The sequence below is a fragment of the Coloeus monedula genome (assembly GCF_965178545.1).
Source record: "Coloeus monedula genome assembly, chromosome: 7".
Lineage (NCBI taxonomy): Eukaryota > Metazoa > Chordata > Aves > Passeriformes > Corvidae > Coloeus > Coloeus monedula.
In genome coordinates this window covers 34758930-34776650 of record NC_138787.1, presented here as the reverse complement: position 1 = coordinate 34776650, position 17721 = coordinate 34758930, and the positions used below count along the sequence as shown (strand labels likewise).

The window sequence follows — 17721 nt, the reverse complement described above, 5'->3', positions numbered from 1 at the left end:
GATTATCTGCCCAATGCCCAGGCAAAACTTAATAATGTTTTCTACTGGAAAATACAGTTGCCTGCAGTTTCTGTGACTGTAGTAAGTCCTGTGTCCTGTGAAAATACCACAAGTGTTTCATGTGTGAACTGGAATAGGCAGTGTGACACCTCCCCTCTTCCTCAGCTGATCACACATTAATTTTCCTTGCAAACCTTCAATTACAGAAGTGAACCAATAGACAATTATCCTAATGAAACCTCGAATTAAATGCAAATTAAATTCACGACCACTGAAAAAGTGATCTTTGATTGCAAGTAGGTAATGAATTGGTTTTTGTCTTTAGCAGCTCTTAACGGGTTTTCAGTAGTTCTGGGGTATCAAAGAAAAGATAAATTGGCTTAAGCAATGACTAATGTAAAGCTACTAAGATAAACGCTCATTTTTTACAGTCTGTTACCAAATATAATTAAAAAACCCCCACACTGAACCAACATATTTGTTCTTAGTAACTTCCTTTAGATGAAAAATGCTTCTTTTTTTTCCAATCAGTGCTGTTTTCAACAGCTTCAGTTTTGGAACCAAGCAAGGCTGGTGCGGAATCATCACAGAAGTGGCCCATTTTGGTTTCTATACAGGCCATTAAGAGTTTTAATCAATTGAATTTAATAGAAATAGGAAAAGGCCTAATAGAATATTTTAATGGAAGATTTTACCTCCCAGCAAAGTAGGAAGGATGGGTTAGTTACCCTTATACACATCAAACATAATAACAAAACCAGCAAGTTTTACATAGTAAAACTGAAAAGTGGAAGTCTTCCCTAAACAAAATCTATTTACACACTGCCAGTTACACAACACAAAGAACTGAAAATAAATGAGTCTTTTTCCCCCAAAGCATAATGGAGGGACAGAACTCTAACAGAAAGAATTTAAACTGAGGAAACAAAGCACAGACCTCTGACAATACTTTTATTTTACTTTAAATAGAATTACATTATCTCAGGTTATTCTGGCCTCACCTGGCTCTTCTGTAATAAATTTCTGGGAAGAGTACTCCTTTCCCTTGGATGCTTGCAATACAATCCTGAGAGCACATCATTTTTGTGTGACTCTGAGACATGCTCCAACCATTTGGTTTTTTTCCAATTGCAACACATGAATCCTTTTTTAAAAAACAAATGTTCCTCATTTCACCATTTCAATGGTGCTCCAACAGTGTTGCAAATACTATTGGACACATTTCAGGGAAGCATGTGGAGACTGATTGTTTCTTTCATTATTAACTCCATTGATAAACATTAGCTGGAGCCAAAATCATTATCTTTTGGTTGTTTGAATCAAACGTCATCTGTTGCCCATTCTGCAGATTGTATCACAATCCAGCAAAAACACGAAAATTCTTGGAACATGAAATGATTGACTGCCCTATAGGGAGCCCATTTTTTAGGGCTTCACAGCTAACTTGGATCCAAGGTCTCACCTTCACTGACTAGACCAAAAAAGGGGAAATATTGTTTAAACTAATACTGTGCTATTAAAAAAGCTGAGCTGATTCCAGATGTCTTAAGTTAATTGGAATTTACCTTTATTTAATTAAATGATAAGAGTTGGGCCAGACACATTTGGTTAGAACAGCACAGTAGTTAGAAAAACACTGGGTGGAAAACAGGACATAAAACTGGTGTTTGCATCTGCTGCCACAGCAAATGCCAGGGATTTATGGGAATGTTCCAGGAGTGAGGAGCTCCCATGAAGTGTCAGCACATCCACCAGGCACGTGGAGCTGGAGCGCACGTCCCATCTCCCAGCAAGAGCTGATCACCAGTTCAGGCACACACAGCTTGCTGGGGATTACAAGGGGAGGTGGAAAATGAGCCATGCAGAGCCTGGATCCAAACCCAAACTTCTCACAGTCGAGTTTCAAGCAGAGCCTTTTGGTACAGGATGCTGTGGGAAGAACTGCTGCCTGATGCTGCTCTGCATGAAGATGAAGTAACTCCCTTAACACCATTAGGAACTGAAAGAAAAGTGTCCCATCCTCAGTTGTGAACCAATGCCTGTCAGGCACTGATCATTCTTTGGATTTAATCACAAATTAGTTTTCACTCAAGTGCAGAGGAATCAGGTGCACAAAATCAGCATCACTAGGCTAAGAGAGATCTGCCTAAAAATGAACATTTTACTCCAAAACAAATAAATATTTTACTGTTATCAGAAGGACTTCAGAAATCACCTGTGTTCCCTTCCCTTGCCAAGCTCTCAGGTACCCTGGTATGCCGCATTATTATGACAGGGTGAAAACACAGAAATGCAGTTAAAGGAAATATTTCTTCTAACTCTAGCTGGGATTAATTTCTGAGGTTAGCATGCAGATATGACCCAAATACAACTTGTACTTCGAATTTGCTATGTGATAAGTAACTAGGCTGAAATGTTGCTGTTTGCATACAACTCCTGTGAGGATTCTTATTATGCAAAAGCCAAGACGTGAGAATGCTGATGAAAATCTGCGAGTCATTTATCAAACACTGGCCTGAAATGAATATTAAGAAAAACCTCTTTTATATGCAAATGTTTAACCCGACTTGAGTTTAATCATGACTTTCCTTTCTCAGGCCCGATGAGTTGTGCATGTACTGTGCACTGTAAGATACAATCTTACACATCTCACTCTCAAAAAAGCCCGTTGTTTTGTCAATGGTTGCTCTGGGAACACGCAGAATAGAAAATTAATCTTTTCTCACTATTTTACTCACCTGTGAGACTCCCCATAAAGCCTTTTTTGTCTTCCCACCTGCTGATCACTGGAGTAATATCTCCTTTGAATGGACCAAGTACTTCCATTCTCTCAACAAGACAAACTCAAAGCATAATTGATTTCTCCAATGGATTTTCTAATGAATATCTATTGTTACTCTAGTTGCTAAAGTACTCACTGGTTTGTGTTCCAACAAATACAAATCTGTTTATTTACTGCCCAACTTCACAATCACCTACAAACTGGGGAAAAGCAACATTAAAAAACCCATAGGTTCCCACAGAATCTGAAATGCTGGATACAAACTGGCAGAAAGAAAAATGTATGTTCCACACGGCCACTTGAGAGTACACAGAATTGAAATTAAAGAAACAGACTGGCTTTATTTTAAGAAATTTTGAAAGCCTGCACGTTGATAAAGAGCCATATGTTGGACATAGTGACCACTAAGCATTCCCAATAAAACCAAAACCAACTGAGGGGCCTCAGGAATGTCCAACCACTGCAGCTGCATGACCTGGAAGCATGGACTGAGGAGCAAAGATCTAATACTGAATGAAAAACATGAACTCCAGGTATTAAATATGACACTGCATAACAGCATCAACAAACAGACATAAACTTCTCACCAGTTAAATATACATACAATAAGACATTACAAAAGTAGCACATGATTAGATCTTCATTTCTTTTCAAAGTCTTGCTTAGAAGAGACTGCTAAACCTTTTCCACCTTATTCTTTTTACTAAGACTCTTCAGAACAAGAATGATGTATCTTTATGCCTGGTAGTTAATTAGAAAGTTCATGAACCTCATAATGTCACTTAGAGAAGGAAAAACTCGCACTTTTACTTAGTGAAGTAATTATTTAAAATTCAAAGTAATGATTTAAATCTAACTTATAAGAGCATAAAGGACATTTGAACTTAACAGATACTGGAATTTGAATGTAGACTGACCAGCAAAGCTGACAGATATTATTTGGTTTGGCATTTCTAATGGCCAAAGTTCATGCAACTAATGTTGCATGAGTCTAACGTAATGCTCTAAGTCTAACAAAATAGCCTAGATAAAAATCTTTCTGACTACCCAAAAGACATCTACAGTTTTTATCTAACGTGATATACAACATTTTCGACATGATTTTATAGCAAATCACTTTAGTGGGTTTTATTAATGACTCTAAAATATTATTTCAAAGAAAAGGCTGTAAAAAAAAATTGAGGAATACATTTTTGTTTAAGAAACAATGAAGCCTGTTCAGTGACAACACTGTAATTACATATGAAGTTATGAAGGAAAAAACTTAAAGGTAAGGTTAAGAGCAGTTGGGTGTTTGGTTACACCTCACATGGAGGAGAGGGGGGTTCCTGGAAGGACCCCACTGGTCTCAAACAGGACTGGCAGCTGGGACTCAGGCTCTTCCCTTCCATCCCACCAGAAGTCACACAAACCACAAATGAAATCACAGCCAAGCTGAACTAACCAACAGAGGGCAGCTGACTCACAGCTAAAGGGAACCCTTACTCCTGCCAAAACCCACGGCAAAACCCCTGTGCCATCAGTGAAATCCAAGCTGACCTCAAAACCTTTTACCTGAAAACTATAATTCCAGGACTGGACAAAGCTCTGCTAGTGAAGCTCTAGCTAGTGAAGCTAGCATGTGTTTTGAAATAATAAAGATATTTGAGAAAGAGGGAGACAAACCAACTGAAGTTCAAAGCAGATGAGTGCTCTGTCTCAAGCCAGCCACCCCTGCTATCACCACAAAACCTGAATTTTGTATAATATATTTATTCTTCACTAGTAAGCCATACAGAAAACAAAAAAAGGTCAGTTTTTAAATTGCATGCTGGTTATAACTTTAATTAAGGAAGAAACACAGCAGCAACCTATCAACAACAAAAAATATCCCCCAATGACCAAACTAAAACAAAACAGTAAAACTAGATGTTCTACTGTTTTGACAACAGCATGTGGTCCAGCACTAGAACCAAATTAATCCTCCATTAAAATCTACATAACCATTTTAAGCCTGCTTTTTAAATTATTAATGTGTAGCTAACATCTGTTCATTGTGAAAACACACATGAGTTGCATCCCTTTTAAAATTAATCTGTAACTCCAAAAAACTTGTAGACTACATTTGCCATCAAACTGTAATTGATGCTGGACAAACTTTATTAAGTGCACTAATATTTAATTATCTTTGGCTCTGAGTTGGAACTCCAAGTCAATCTGGCACCACCATGGGCCACATCTATTAGTGAATCCAAGGGCTCACAGAATGCTCCCTTCATAAAAGGATGCAAGTTTCCTGGTTAAGTTACAATATGGGAAACAGCTGACTCAAAAATAATATAAATTATAGACGGATTAAAAGCCCTCATAACTTTTAATTAAGCAATAAATCACAACAAACTGCACAGGACTGCTGATTTATGCATTCCTCCTGTGAGAAGCAGTAAATAAAATCAGAATGGACAGAATATACATCTTACTGGAGAAGAAGAATCTATCCTTTGGCGTTTCATTCATACATAAAAATCTGCTCACCTTTGGTTTTTCTAGTGGTGGCTAAAGCCTGCAACACACTTATTTATAACTCAAAGACAAGTCATGACTTATAGATAATGAACAAGAATTAGCTGAATTTGTGCATACTCATATTTACAACTCTTTTCCTGGTATCCCTGCTAAAGGAAGGACTTCAGGAGGCAGGGAGAGCCCCAGACCACAGTACAGGGGAAGTGTCTTGAGTTTTTCCTTTCTCTCCCCAAACCCACCTGAACGCGCCTAAAGCGTATTTCAGCTTTGGTTAAACAGCCCTCGCAAACAGCCCTCCCTGACACAGGAGCTGCTTTTGACAACCACTCAGAAAGGTGTAACTGGGCCTTGAGATCTGAAGTCTCTGAGTGGTTCATATTCCAGCCAGCAATCTGGTAATGCTGATGGTCTTGATGCTGTCACTTAAGGAAGATGCAAAATTCATGTATTCAACTTGCAGTTCAAGTGCACACATTTAGCTGACGGCAAGCCCGGCACAATCCTTCCAGTCATGTGGGGAGACATCAAGAGGAGGACAGAAGGTCATCTGCACTTTTATTCTGCTGTCTTGGAGGAAGAAACCAATTAAACAACATAAAAAGAAAATGAAGTCCATTCCTGAATCTATCAATCAGCTACAGAGCATAAAACAAAGCAAACCCAACAAACAATTTGGTTATAATTTCTGAGCAATGGCCACAAGAAACATCTGCAGCAGAAAAAATGTTAACACTTGTTAAGTATGAATCAATGAGAACTGCTCTAGACAGAACAACACAGCAATATGAAATACTTCAGGAGAGGCAAGAACAGGGTTATTTTAATGACCATCATGCAAGAGGCACCTGAGAGTTCCTGAGCTGCTCAGAAGCTCTGACAGATGAATTCACACAGCACACATCTTTATGTCCCTTCTCCCTCTTTGAGCAGCAACTTCATTTCCAATTTTTCTCTCTTATTCATAAAGGAGAGTCAGAAGAGTAGAAATTTTCTGCTCTGAATGCTCAGGGTATGTTCACAGAATGCAGGTGAGTCAGACCATGTTTAATAAACTCCTGTTCCTCTTAGGAATAAAGCCATCCACTGGAATGAGGTCAGCTTTAAACTGGGGACACACAGAATCTGCTACAGATTTATGAGAAAATTCAGTCCTTCTGGAGACACTGCTGTCCACTGGCCAAATGAAAGAAGTGACCAAAATCCTCATTAATAACCAACAGCCTCACACTGGTTTCTGAGGGTAATAGATGCTAAATCAGGCCAACACCAGTACCTAATTTACCAACTCAGCCCAACCTTTGTTCATGCTGGATGATCTGCATCGTGATTCAGATTTACACAGCAGTTCCCTACGTTGGACAGATCCAGGCTGCCTCCTGCTCAACACAGTCCTGTCCAACATCTTGCCAACATCTTGTTGCATTCACACTTCAAAAAGTTTTGAAGTTTTTACGTGGCAGGTTCTTAGAACTATAAACTACTATCATGAATTCCAGGACTTGACTTAGAATCTATTTCAAAAGAAATTTCCGCATTCATGCCTTGCGTTATAGCAAACAACGTTTTGCAACCAACAAGATCATATTTTGGAAATTAATTTTGTACAGAAAGGAGTTTTAGAAGTGAGTAAAGAAAAGAAAAATGTGTCAAAAATCTTCATTTAACTTGCCAAAAGCGACAAGGGGTACTTCTGTGTAATTGACTCTCTCTGAAGACTAAGTCATGTGCGATAAAATGCAAGATGCCAAATAACTGTTTCTCACATCTTCTATCATATGAAAAGGTGAAGATGTACCAATATTTTGTGTTCTGAATATTCTTGGGTTTGTTCCAATTAGAACAGAAACTAGGTCCTCATTTTAACTTATGCAGCATCTCTCCTTCCTTAACAATTGCAAACCTAAAACTGAGAACAAATTACAAAACTTTGTAGAAAAGAAATAAAGAAACTTCCTAAAAGGAGGAAGGCGAGGGGGAAAAAAAAAACAAACCCAAGATTAAATCCGCTGCCAAGGAATAACCAAGGCATCAATCCTTCTTGTTCTCCTGCTCCTAAGACAAAGACAAGCAAGAGTAAGTTCAGTCTCAGTGTTAGATGCTGTCATGCTGATTTATGGCACACACAGTTTGCAGGTCCGCCAACATGACATATTGTCCACGAGAGATTCAGCACAAACCACACTCTTTTCCTTAAAAAAAAAAAGTATTACCCAAACCAATTGAACTTTAGTTCCTTAAGTGAAATGCTAATACTTTCTCCACTGGGCCACCAAACCTTCAACGGCTGATTTTCCATTTAATTCCATCTCCTCTGCCGAGAAATCCACTTTGGGTATAATTCATGTCTTTTCCTACACTTTTCAACAAGCTATCACATTAAACAATAAATATTCCTTTCAACAACAAACATAGGAACTCTATTTGAATCAGAAATAATTATGGGTACATTCCTAGTTCCAGAGACAAAAACAAATAAATTTCATTTAAACCAAAAGTTCCTGCTTTGGTATATTTTTCATTTAAAACTTGGTAGGGGCTGTAGCAGGCAGCAAAAATGTAGTTTAATCAATTAGCACAAGGCTTCTAATTTTTGTGGATTTGAAAGTAATGCCAGGGAGGAGATTGATGTTGTAACATATTTAAGGTCACAAAGTGCAAATGTTCTCTCAAAATTACAGAAACCAGCATTACACCATGCATCAAGTCACTTTTTTATTAAAGAGAAGTTTAAAGAAGCTATCTCAAAAAAAAAAAAATCCAAGTGAAAAATACTTTTGAGGAAGTTGTTAAACGGCTCCATTCCTGGAGCTAATGCTTTTTATGAGTGGCAATCGTGAAAATATGTTTATATGACTCTTTACTCAACAGAAAACCTGCAGGAGGAATGAAAATCAAGTGCAGATAGCTATTGAAGCTGAATATAAAATTAATACATGCTGGGAATTAGAGTAGACACTACAGGGTTATTATCCTGGAGGAGAACATGGGAACTGGCTCGATTTCCCTTTGGAAGTGAAGCAACACCCACCCACATGGGGGACTCACTTCAGGCAGGTGAGATACTGCTCAGGCTGCACAGATTTGGCTGCTGCTTCTGCTCATTTAACAAACTAAATTGCAGTTTAGTACCAAAACTTCCAGTCACAGCAAGAAAAGTGCAAAGGGAAACAGGAGGTTCCTGCTATTTTTTGACACTGAAAACTCTCCCACATTAGTGCAGCAGGCAAAAAACTTGTCATTTTTATGATATTGTAAAACTGCACTAGAATCAGAGGACAGACGTGTTTTATGCTGTAATTCCTTCCTTTAAGGCAGAGTGGGAGGAAATCAGACCTTCTGAAGGTAAAACTGAGATTAAGGATAGGATTTTTGTTTTCCAGAAGTTAAGTCGCACTTGAAGCAAATGAGTGCTGATACCAGGGCCAGAGAAAAATGTAAGACAGATGATTCCCTGCATGGCACAGGAAGGGATCTCACACAGCTGAAGGACTGATACAGGACTGGGCTCAGGAATGAGCTAGTGGCACCTGAAATCCATGAGAGGAAGAGATTCTGAGTGCCTCAAAAAGTTCCGTGACTTTTCTGAAAATTAGAAATCTCTATTATAAAAGAAATTATTTGAGCAGGAGCTATTTACAGTTAGTACATTAATAATGATACTCTTGAAGACCAATTTCTAATGCTGGAAGGACAGGGTTATAAGTGCAACTCACCAGCCAGGGACTGGATGGAAGCTAATTCAGTGACAGCCATGAGAGATGCTGGGTTCAAACTTAACTTTTAACACAACAGCCTAAAAGTTTTGAAAATGCTGAAAAGAACTGTTTTCTCTGAAGTGCAAGTAGGATTAAAGCAGCCACTTTCTATGAAAAGTTCCAGAAATTCACACATCTTCACACCTGCTTCTGAGAGATCTGGTCTGCAAGTGCACCAGCAGCGTCCTTTCCCCTTTCCTTAAACCCTTGTATGCAATTTCAGGAGAAGTACTTGCAATTCTAATGTGCAAAGTGTCTCTATTTCTCATATTCTACAGTGAACACCAGAAAATGTCATTAAGAATAAAATATTCATTTTAATGAAAGCAGTAAGTTTACATTCAAAATACACTACATTTTTCTCCTGCTATGCCTGCCATTACAAATACTCCCAATCCTTTAAAAACATTTGCTTAAATATATACAGCATATACAGAGGGGATAAACTACTTGCTATGATATTTGTCCTTTTGCAGTATTGGCTAAGAGAGAGAGGGGGAGGAAGGAGAAGGAGGGAAAATCTTGACAAGAATATGTATGAGAGCAATCAATAAAAAAATAATCCTTGGAATTCATGAGTCTTGAAAATAAGATACGTTTTCTCACAGTAATCCTAAAAACCTATAAAAGAATATTCAAGCAATAAACCCCCCTTAACTCATATTTAACCTTTCATCATGTAGAACTACATATTAAATAGCTTAGCAACTGCATGCTGTGTAAGTGCATTCCAAGAAGAGCAGGGATAGAAAAATGTAAATGCTACACCTCTTTTAACATGCACGGCACAGCCAGGAACATCTGCCAGCTGACCCCCTAATCCAATCGGCTGTTCAGAAGCAATCACATCCCCAGATAAGAGCTGCACAGCCCCTACATGCAAAGCCCATTTTCTTTAAGAGATGGAGCAAAATGTAGTTAGCCAGCTCTTCAACCATTTTCAAACAGAGGTACAAGGAGAAAGTAATTCTGCATATTACATGGAGCTGCATTAAAATACTGTCATCTCTTCCCCCCAGTATTGTAATTTATCCTTTAATTTCACAGGGCAGCAACACAGGGTTTAAGGCTGAAGGGACTATATCAAATCACATGATTTTATCAGAATACCAAGAGCATTCAGCCCATGCAAATGTTTGGCACTCTATTAGAAAACAGCCTGGAATAAAGTCTTGAAGGTCTCAACCTCGTCCATCGCCTACGATGAGAAGAATAAATACAAAAAACCTGAATTAATTCTCCTAACTCTGAGTTTACTTCTCAGATCTCTTGCAAAAAGAGCGGGCTGCTTGAGAGGCTCTACAGGCAGATGAAGATATCCAAAAGAATGGCTTCAAGATACTCCAGAAGAGCCAAACTCTCTGTGGAATAAGGAGCACAAACTCCATGGAATATCATGCAGCAATGGGATACGTAATTTTTTCTGTATAAAATCAAATTTTTGCTAAAATATTCTATCTTAAATACACAAGCAAGCTGCTTTACACTGACTGGACAAACTCTTGGGGGACAGTCTTTTACAAAACAGTTTGTGTGACTAAAATTATTACTTATATTCATGAAATAAATTGTTTTGATTGTGCAAATTGTCCCTCTGTCCAAAGCAGTAGCTTTACTAAATATCTGTATTGGCAGAGCTCCAGACATGGTGGGAAATGGAAAGAAAGAAAGGATTGCTAGAATAGTGTTTCAAGTAACACTGTAGTTAGATTTATGTCAAATATCTAAAAAGCACTGAAGAAAAGGATATACAGAGGTCTGCCAAAAAGCCTGGACAACACCCTGCACAAAAAGAGGGTGAAAAGATTATCTGGCTTAAGAAAAAGACACAAACTGACTGAGGGATTTAATTGTAAGACACTGGAAAAATGGAGAGTTCTCCAAAGTAATTGATTAAGCAATAGCAAGACCCAACTTCAGAAGCAATAAACAAAACCAAAATAACTAAAGATACTGTAGAAAATAAAATGGAAATCATAAGTGAAATCTACTGGCACCTGGAGGATTCATTATTTGTTCTAAGTTACCTAAAATCTTATCAAATGCATAAAACACAATATAACACAGTAGCCAGTGAAAAGTAAAACTCAGCACCATGGTGATTTAGCTTTCCCATATCTGATACCAAACAAAAGCCAGTATTTACTGCAGCTATTTAATCCAGATTATACAAAATAATTAGGATGTCACATTTTTATATATCATGAATCTGTAGAGCTTTGCTCTAGGATTTAAAACCTGCCCAGACCAGAGGGAACAGCAGCAGACAATCTGCCTGGCAGTGGATTAACGATATGTGTCCAGCTAGCTAAGCAGCAGTGCCATCAGCTAATTTACCATCTGGGTAGGCAACTTGTGCATTCTGCAACGTGCCCAGGGACCTCAGTGTGTTAGATCTGGGCTGGAAGTCCAAGTCCAGTGGGTGCAGAGCAAAACTTCTGAAGCTCACAAGAACTGAGAAGCATTTGGGGAGGCAATAAACAGAATCATGGGCACGATGTGTGTATTTGTGTGCATGTCCAAGTGCAATACATGGACATGTACATAAACACATTTTCCTTATTAGCACAATTTCTTCTTACCCCAAAAGCTCTGAAATACACAGAATTGGACTCGATCCTTTAAATCTGAATTGGAAGAAGATAATCCATTTGTGTGCTAAAGCAGTTAGAAATAGCTTCTGTTTTATCCTAAAAAAACCCTCAAAAACTCACAGGCAAAGAAACAAAAGCTCAAAAAAAGCAAGCAAATAAAAAAACACCTTGAAAAAACATGAAGTCACAAACCTAAAGAAACAGACCTTAACACAGTTCTACATTATTTCTACTACAGCCTGCAACAGAAAGCCTCTAATGAATTCAGTGGGTTTTAGATCACGACGTATGCTCCTGGTAAAGAGGCAAAAAGCACCAACCATGTTTATATCAATACCAGCCATGGCACTTTGCAAGCACTGCACACCAATAAACTGTACAAAGACATAACTTCCAAGTTTGAACAATTTCTTTCCTTTAATATCCTCTGAAAGGCTTTTGAAACTGGCAACTCTAATGTGTGTGGGAATAGGCAACACATGATAGCAGTAAGTTTGCTATTAATGGAAGGAGTCTGCTGTGTCTGTGGGTAACAAACCCCAGTATTTTTTCATTACAAAGGAGCTTATTGTTACCTTATCACTTACTGTGGGATTTCACTCTGCCTCTCTGGTGATCTGTCTGATCTATTAAGAAAAGCACTGAGCTATGGACAACATACACTTTATAGCAGTTTTATATTTCTGTAGTCCCTGCTGCTTCTGTTAGCCTACTTCCAATGAATTTCAAATAGAAATAAGGAAAAAGAAGAAGGAAAAAAAAAATTTCCAAGGAGTATTTACCACGTTTCTCACAGGAAAATAAAATTAACTGTGAGGAAAATGAGGCAAGTTCATAATCAGGAGTTGAAAGTGGTGCTGCATTCCAGGACATGACTGCTGCAGGAATAGTTGTGCAGAAAAACAACTGAATCCATGAGCTCTAGCATCTACCAAATAAATCTCTGTATGATACCACTGAAGTACTTCTACATATCACATATTTTATACATATACATATTCATATTATTCATAACATACATATGAAGTTCCTTCAGCATGACTATTTCTATCCTATTAATTAATTTTCATGGCTGAATCTGAAATACAAGGCAGGCAAAACTAAACAGTACTTCATCAGTGTTAATTAGTGCTGAGAATTAATCAGCAAACGTAGGAAATCACTATGCATGTTGCAGAAATGCATACAGCATTAAGTAGCATTTCAATAGATGCTGATCTTCCTTTAAGAGTAGCAATTTAAAGATTATTTTCCTCTGATGGGATACTTCAATATTGAATATACAGAGATTAATGTTCAAGGGAACGTGTGCTGTGTTGAAGGGAAACGTTGCTAAAAATAGCAATTTTTACTTAACAAATGTTTCTACAGCAACCATAGTCTCAGAAAGAATTAAAAAGTTTTAAAATATCCACGACATCTGAGCTCTCTGATGTCTACACACTGTCCAAGTGGGATTATCAATCCAGGGCTTCCTGTGCTCTGGGAGATAACAATTTCCTCATATAAGAAATAGGGTGTTTCAGGTCACATTCTGCTGATACATGAGCATCTCTCCCTCACCCTTCAGGAAGGTCGAGGATTGCCTACAAAATGTGACCCAAGGTGTGGTCCCAGAGATAACTCCTATCTTTAACTTCTTCACCAGCACAGGAACTTTGGATCCCGACTCAAAACGCAGCACAGAGAGATTTCTGTGGGCTATCGGAACGCCGCTCACCTGATTCTTGAGATCCAGCTTGGGGCAGGGACGACCTCCATTGTAGGGCTTCTCCTTCAGCCACTTGGATCGGACTCTCACCCCCGGTCCACAGGAGGAGCTGCAAGGAGACCAACTGGACCAATCGCTTAATTTGCAATCAAACGGGCAAGGGACCGTGCAAGGTTCTTCAATGTAACCTAAACCAAAAATTTAAGAAAGGTTTTAATCACCGCAACCGACGAACTCCGATCCTCTGATGTAGCCTGTGCAACCAACACAAAACGAGGACTTCTCAAGGAGAAGGCATTTGGCAGACTGACAACACCATCCAACGCGAGGTTATGGCACTATTTGTGAAGAACAGCAGTGACTAAAATTAATTTCTACGTGGTTTAGTCCAAGGAAGGCAGTGATAAAAGGGAATGATGTAGAGGACACATGCTGGCAAAAGTACCTGTTGTGAAGCTGCTGGTCACCAATATGAGGCAATTACCTTCCCTATTAGACTGTGGCCATGATAAATTCTGGAGAATTAAGTGTACAGCCCAGTTCTGTACTCCTTCTGCATTACACTGGCCATCTCCAGAGCTGGCACAGGCAGGAGACAGACACAAGTTCTCTTCCCAGCAGAGAGAACCAGAGGATGGTGGAGGCCACAGAGCTCTTCTGGCAGCTCCCACCAGATGTGTGAGGGACCTGCCCGCCAGCTGCAGCAGTGTGGGATTCATTCTTGGGACAAGCAGGTGAAACCTGCTTCCCACGTCTTACAAGTTTTCTTTATACCTCTTTTCAAATGCTTTGCTTACTCTGGGTTTCAAAAATGGCATTTTAAAGCTTTACTTTCACCTTAAGCTGCTTTGACATGAAAGTCCTCACAAGATCATCATCGCTTGAAATCACAGCACCTGACATCTGCAGGACCAGCACCCTGTGAATTAAAACCCAACAGGTTCCTCCAAAAAGGCCCAACCCCACAGCTGTCTTAGGAGCTGGCATATGGGAAGAGACATTTTGAAGAGCCCAGCAGTGGCTGTGGAGCTCTTGGTGTGCAGAAGAGCAGTGGAAGGTGGCTGAACCCTGGGGGTCTCCAGGGAATTAGTGGCACCAGTCCTGGGTTGGCAGTGTGGAATAGTTCCTGCACCTTCCTGCTTACCATGCTGTGTTCATTCTCCCCCAGTTCCTATTATCTGCTTGTCATGTCTGTATGTATTACTTTAATTTAAACAAAAAAGAGATTTCATATTATATCATGAAAGCCAGTGGCTGCTCAGATCAACCTTTATTAGAGGCAGCTTCATCCCTCTGACAGCTCTGGCAGTGATGGTTATGGAAATAACTGAATTTCACCCCTACCACATTTCTGATGTTTCTCATTTTTATGCTCTTTATTTCTGTTTGGTTTTCATCACACGAACACTCCCTCTTGATTCCTCACCTACAGACTACCAAATTAACTCATTTTGTGACTCTTTCAGGAAGGGTTTCCCCCCTCTACCCAGGTGACAGTCACTGCAGCACAGAGGGGAAAAAAACAAAAAAACTCAACCCAGAAGCAGCTGCTATCCAAAACCCCCAGCCCCAGACTACCATGAAACACCAAGGTGGAGGTGTGGAGATTATTGTCGTTCAGAGCTGGATTTACTGGCTGAACCATGCCCAAGCCTGCTGCTCACTCCAAACCAGAACTGTGTTACAGCCTGGGCATCAATGCACAGCAGCAATTCGCTGCTTCCTTCCTGCTCTTCATGCTGAAGTCAGTATCAAGAAAGGTTTCAGGCTTATTTAGGCATCCATCCCCTGGAAAATATCTTCCTTCTAGAGGTACAAGAAATACTGATGTTGCTTTTGTAAACAGTGCCTTAAAAAACGGCAGCAGCAACAGCTCCTTCAGCTCAATGACGCTCTATTTCTCCTCTCTTGATTCCTGTGATGGTGCTGTTCCCTGTTTCTTTACGGCGACCACCCCACAGCCTGACAGCTGCAATCATTTCCCCACATAACTCACGCTGTAACTCTTCCCTAACGCTGCAGACCTGTGCCCACACGGTGTGCCCTGGTTTTCTTTGCTGCCTCTGATCTCTGTCTGTTGTGGTGCCTCTTCACTTGCAGCTCCAAAGCCACTGGAATTGGGTATCTTAATTATTTCTGACTGAATCCATTCCAGTGATACTGGAATGTTTGAGATATTTCAACTTGGTATGCTTTGTATGCTCACCTCAGTGAGACGACACCCATGCATACACACACAAATATTTCTAAAACAGACTCACTTTTTTCCCCCAAATAAAACTCCCAAATATGCCTCTAATATTCTGTTCCATCTGCTTAGGTTGCCACTCAAAGCAATTCATAATACATTATGATAAGTAAAAGAAATTTTCTCATGATAGATTTATGAGAAGCATTTCTTAGGCAGTTCTCCAAAGAGTTCTGTTCCACCACTGTATGAAATATCATCTTTCCTTGGGCTGTGTGACAGCCTGGGTAATTAACTCTCAACAGAAACAAAGAAAGTGCCTTGTTTCAAAGTAGGATTAGTCAGAGGGGTTATCAACTTATCAGAAAAGGCAAAATGGGCTAAGTCTTTAGGCAGCTCAAGATCTACGTCTATAATAAAAAGAAATATTAAAAAAACCAAAAAAATAAATAGAACACAAAAAAAAATAGAAGATGAAGGAAAAGTTATAATAAACAATCTTTCCTAGATATAGAAATAATCTGTCTAATATACAAAGAAGTTTTTTTACAATGAAGGTGGGGAGGCCCTGGCACAGGTTGCCCAGAGAAGCTGTGGCTGCCCAATCCCTGGAAGTGTCCAAGGACAGGTTGGATGGGGCTTGGAGCAGCCTGGCCCAGCTCATTCAGGGCGTTCACATGATGACCTTTAAAAGGTCCCTTCCAACACAAACTGTTCCATGAAGACTGAAGCAGCTGTTGTATCCCATCCCCAGGAAGTGCTCTGAGTTATCCCTCAGTGAACCATCCCGGTGCTAAGAGGCCGCTCTTTTCTTTTTGACTTTCCTCACCCGTATTTCTTAATTACATTAAATATAAACAAATACTGGCCAGCTACAAAGCACTACATTTCCATATAGTCCAGAGGAAGCTGATTCTCCACATTGAACAATGCTACAAAATCAAAATGAGAACATAACTTTCCTTCCAGCTCTTCTCACAGGCTGCCATTTCTCTTCTACCAATCACTTAAGGTTAATCCTATGCTGAGATACTCATGGAGCAAAAATTTCATTCAAACAAAATTCTCCAAAAATGTTCCTGTGATGCACCCTCTGCTCAGACAGAGAACGACTTTATGGCTATCTTTTTATGATAAGCAGTAAATAACATTGTGCTCAGCTCATCCATTCCTGAGAGACCAGGATATTTTATTTTTCTGTAGGACCCAAGCAATGACTTGCTGTTGTCAGGGGACTAAAAAGACCCACAATAATCCTAGTTTTGGCATCCCTAGAAAACTTGTAGCTTTGGTGTGATGTACAATACTAAACAAACAAAAAACCCCAAGGGCAATATGCTATTAAAACAATCCATTAATAAAGAATTCTACATTCAGGCTACTATCAAGAGCAATATTCTTACTGTAACAGAATATTAATAAGGAAATAACATTTTTGAGCTACTGTTGCTCAGCTTGGGGGACCAACTCAAGGCTGAGTTTACACAGCTGGTTATGTCAGTGTCATCGTTAAATTTCTCACATATCCATCACGTCCCCCCTTTTTCTCCCCTCTGCAAAACCTGGTACCAAAGAATTGTTAAGTTTCCAAAACCTTCTACAGAAAAAGATGTTCTGTGCTCCCCAACCCTATTCAGCCTGCTTTCCATGTGTTCTTAGATTATTTCTTGAAGCTTCCTTTAACCTCCTTTGTTTCTTCTTATTATTACTATTATTATTCCTCAAAATCTCAAACGCCGTTAAAATAAAGCTCATTTAATTCAGACAAAGCAGATGAGAGCCTCTGTCCTACCTGAACCAACAGCAGGCTCCTGAACACCACAGAGCTGGAGCTGCACACACAGATGTCACAGGAGCTAGTGACAAGAACCAGGTTATTTAAGTGGGCACTTTGAAACATGCTACTGGGAATTGGCAGGAAAAATTGATCTGGATGAGCAAATAAGCCTTTTCTATGTATAAGTGCTATTGTTTTTCTACAGAGACACTGTCAACATAATGGGATGAACAGATGCATTTACCTAGGCTGCACAGCTCATTTTACTATGATTTATTCATTAAGAACAATGTGCTTGTTGCTCAACAAGGCACAAATGGAGTCCCTCTCCTAAAGTGTCTCTAACAAACAGAGCACCCACAGATCACACAGGAGGTCATGGGAAGGCTCAGACACACAATGTGGTATC

General features: G+C 39.4%; 1 protein-coding gene across 1 annotated transcript in view; it reads right to left on the bottom strand.

The window, feature by feature from the left end:
- Positions 1-17721, bottom strand: part of THSD7B (thrombospondin type 1 domain containing 7B) — a gene marked incomplete at both ends in the record, with an annotated part of 242972 nt that overhangs the window by 62305 nt on the left and 162946 nt on the right. Inside the window, one exon of the mRNA XM_082285365.1 lies at positions 13357-13535. Coding sequence (XP_082141491.1) covers positions 13357-13535 — 179 coding nt within the window. The remainder of the gene's footprint in view (positions 1-13356; positions 13536-17721) is intronic.